General features: G+C 39.7%; 1 protein-coding gene across 1 annotated transcript; it reads left to right on the top strand.

Moving 5' to 3' along the window:
* Nucleotides 1-273: 273 nt before the first annotated feature.
* On the top strand, nucleotides 274-3,362 carry LOC104222141 (laccase-12-like). Its single transcript, XM_009773336.2, has 6 exons — nucleotides 274-442; nucleotides 546-697; nucleotides 805-1,049; nucleotides 1,142-1,270; nucleotides 1,349-2,305; nucleotides 2,389-3,362. Exons 1-6 carry the CDS (start codon nucleotides 320-322, stop codon nucleotides 2,517-2,519), a joined length of 1,737 nt encoding a protein of 578 aa, XP_009771638.1. The 5' UTR covers nucleotides 274-319; the 3' UTR covers nucleotides 2,520-3,362.
* Nucleotides 3,363-4,024: the final 662 nt, after the last annotated feature.

Raw genomic sequence — 4,024 nt, 5'->3', positions numbered from 1 at the left:
CAACCATAAAAAATATTATTGCTCATTTCCTTGAAATCTAAATACCATATTAACCTCAAAATAGAGACTTTTGATGAAAATTTCTGCAGGTTGATAGGCTAATAAGTGGGTGCACCAACTCTTTCTACAGAGTTGATCTAGTTTTGCCCCATAATGTGACCTTCATGCTTAATCAAAACCTAATCTGCCAAACTTAAACCACCCTCTCTCTCTTCTTCTTCTCCTATAAAACTAAAGCCTCAACTCTCAATTTTTTCACAAACGTAAACTACTTGTATCTACTCTTACACTAGAAAGAGTTCCAACTAAAGAAAAAAAAATGCAGGCCTTCAACATGAGCATTGCCAACCCCTTGCGCTCTTTGTTAATATATGGCATTTTGCTTCTTTTTGCAAATGCTGTGTCTTTAGCTAAAGCAAAAATCCACAACCACGACTTTGTTGTATGTTATCCAAATGTTCACCTCTTTTCTCATTTTGCTAACATTTAGAAATTTAAAATTGTAGGAGCTAGCTAGACTGACCTCTGTTTTTGTGTTGGAACAGATTCAAGCAACGCCAGTAAAGAGGCTGTGCAATACGCGCAGCACCATAACAGTGAATGGACAATTTCCCGGACCAACTTTGGAAGTGAACAATGGAGATACTCTAGTTGTCAAAGTTGTCAATAAAGCTCAGTATAATGTCACCATTCATTGGTAAGTTCATGCATGCAGAACGTGAAGGATCTGTTAGCGTATATAGCTTAAATCTTTCCATTTCGTATTTTTCTTTAGTAATTTTTTCTTTTGCATATGAAAATTAGGCATGGGGTGAGACAAATGAGAACAGCATGGGCAGATGGACCAGAATTTATCACACAATGTCCAATAAGACCAGGAGGGAGTTACACTTATCGGTTTACAATTCAAGGACAAGAAGGCACACTTTGGTGGCACGCCCACAGCTCATGGCTCAGGGCCACTGTTTATGGAGCCTTAGTTATTCACCCTAAAGAAGGAACTTCCTACCCATTCCCTAAGCCCAAGAGAGAAACCCCCATTCTTCTTGGTACTACTATTTCCTTCACCCTAAATATTTTGTAAATTTTATGTTTATTTTAGAAGCTTTCTTGAAATAATGATTTGGGCAATGGTGATTAGGTGAGTGGTGGGATGCAAACCCCATTGACGTTATTCGACAAGCCACGCGAACAGGAGCAGCGCCTAATGTATCTGATGCTTACACTATTAATGGCCAACCCGGTGATCTTTACAAGTGTTCTAGTCAAGGTGAGTGTATACGTAAAGGCTAATAATGTAACGACAATTTTTATACTGTCGGTATATATAACTTAAATCCTTACGCAGATACTACCATAGTCCATGTGGACTCTGGTGAGACGAACCTCCTTCGAGTCATCAACGCTGGACTCAACCAACAACTTTTCTTCAAAGTAGCCAACCACAAGTTCACTGTTGTTGGAGCAGATGCATCTTATGTTAAACCTTTCACCACATCAGTCATTATGCTAGGACCAGGCCAAACTACTGATGTCCTCATCACTGCAAACCAACCACCAGCCCGGTATTACATGGCTGTGCGCGCCTATGCAAGTGCTCAAGGTGCACCCTTTGACAATACCACCACTACAGCCATACTAGAATACAAAGCTGCTCCTTGCCCTGCCAAAGGTGTCAAAATCAATCCCATTCTCCCATCTCTGCCCGCATTTAACGACACTGCTACTGCCACTACCTTCACATCCAGTTTCAGGAGCGCAAGAAAAGTCGATGTCCCAACTGAAATCGACGAAAATCTGTTCTTCACAGTTGGATTAGGACTCAATAACTGTCCTGCAGGGGCAAGCTCCAGCAGCTGTCAAGGTCCAAATGGAACGCGATTCACTGCTAGTATGAACAACGTGTCATTTGTGCTACCATCCAATTTCTCCCTGCTTCAAGCACATCACCAGGGGATACCTGGAGTTTTCTCAACTGATTTTCCAGCAGTTCCACCAGTTAAATTCGATTACACAGGGAACGTGAGCAGGTCACTCTGGCAACCTATTTCAGCAACTAAACTATACAAGTTAAAATATGGTGCGAGAGTGCAAATTGTGTTACAGGGAACTAGTATATTCACAGCTGAAAATCACCCAATTCATCTTCATGGTTATGATTTTTACATTCTTGCTGAGGGCTTTGGGAATTTCAATCCACAAACTGATACTGCTAAATTCAACCTTGTCGATCCACCTCTTCGTAATACTGCAAGTGTACCAGTTAATGGATGGTCTGTTATTAGATTCGTCGCTGATAATCCAGGTGAGAAGATAGAAAATGTTGAATTTTTTTCTATAACATGTCATATATTCAAACTTTTGGACTTAACAATTTTGCTTAAACAGGAGTTTGGATAATGCATTGTCACTTGGATGTGCATATTACTTGGGGTTTGGCCATGGCTTTCCTCGTCCAAAATGGAGTTACTCAATTGGAAGCATTGGAGGAGCCTCCAGTTGATCTTCCTGTCTGTTAACAGCTCTATAGAAAAAAATTCACAACATACAGAAATCATTTTTAATATTTTAGTCCTTGTCAAATTGATGTTCCCCTAATTTGGGTAGTTTTTTTTTCTTTTTTAATTAAGTAGTTTTGTTTTTGATACTCCTATATGATTTGGGTCAAGATGGTGCCAACACTTGCAAGTGAAGGCACTATCTATTTTAAAATTAAACCCAGGATGTTGCATATATATATATATATATATATATATATATACACACAACATTTGTATTCTTTCAAGTGCAACAAATAGAGATGAATTTACTTGATTTCTGAATAATTTTCGGGCTTCCATCTACAAATTTCCCATTCACTTAAGCAACTTGGCGTATTTGCGCCGCTATATGAACGATATTTCCAAATTATACAGCAAAAATTAACAAGAAAATTGCAGTGGTAAACCGAGAAAGAATATGTAAATCCTGACAAGAGAATTGAACAGTTCTAAACTGCTAGAATTGCTTAGCGCTCTGCCTCTCCTGAAACCAAACACCCACGAAGTTCTCTACGTACTTGTCCAGGACAAGCGAGATCTTCAGTCTGCGTGCCTGGAAGCAGCTCAAACAAAGAAGAGTCTGGTCGATAGCCGGTAGAGAACTATCCGGATGCCCTCTAAAAGGCTCAAGAAGAAGGAAACATCACAAACGGGCGGCCGGATTTTGGGTTCCTTGATTTAGGCTCCAATGTTATATGAAATAGGTTGATAAAGCATAAATTCAATTTCAAAAATTCACAAGTGGTAAATGCGCAATATGTGAATCACTTGAAGATCTTATTCTGCATAGTATCTCAATAGGCAACCACAATGTTTATATCCTTTCTTTCTCGTACAAAGTGCATATACACTTAACCACATTTTCTCCCCCTCTCTTTCTCACGCCTCTCTCCACCAAAAAAAGGTCAAGAACTAGCAGTATATAATAGGGGTGTTAATCGGGTCGGGCTGACCCGTTTTCAGCCCTCTTCAATCCGGGTCAGCCCGGTTCAGCCCGCTACTGTTCATATTAGGACGGATTGGGACGGGTTGTTAAAGGGGGCGGGTTGTGTACGTTCACGTTTAGATTAACGGTGCCCCGAACCCGTTGAACCCGAAATCGCTTAACGGGTTGAACACGGGCTGCAACCCGTTAGCAGCCCGGTTACCGTTTGAAATTATTTTTTTTAATTAAATTGGACTGTTCCCAACAGTCAAACTCAGAAATGACCGTTGGGGAACGGCCAGAAATTGCAGAAATGGCCAATTTCGCCCCCCCCCCTTAATAATATAACCCTCCCACCCCAAAATCTATAAATAACCCCCCTTTTTCTTCATTTTTTCTCACAAATTCACCCTCTTACTACTCTAATTCTCTCTCAAGTATCAAACTCTCAATTCTCTCTTGATATTATAGTTCTTAAATTCTCAAATCTCAAATTCTCAATTATTTATTATTTCAAGTTTCATCAATTATTTAGTTTAGCCATTACAAAATTATTATT

The sequence above is a fragment of the Nicotiana sylvestris genome, chromosome 3, assembly GCF_000393655.2.
Source record: "Nicotiana sylvestris chromosome 3, ASM39365v2, whole genome shotgun sequence".
Lineage (NCBI taxonomy): Eukaryota > Viridiplantae > Streptophyta > Magnoliopsida > Solanales > Solanaceae > Nicotiana > Nicotiana sylvestris.
Note: the sequence above shows the minus strand (reverse complement) of the source record. Positions and strands in the feature narration are given on the sequence as shown.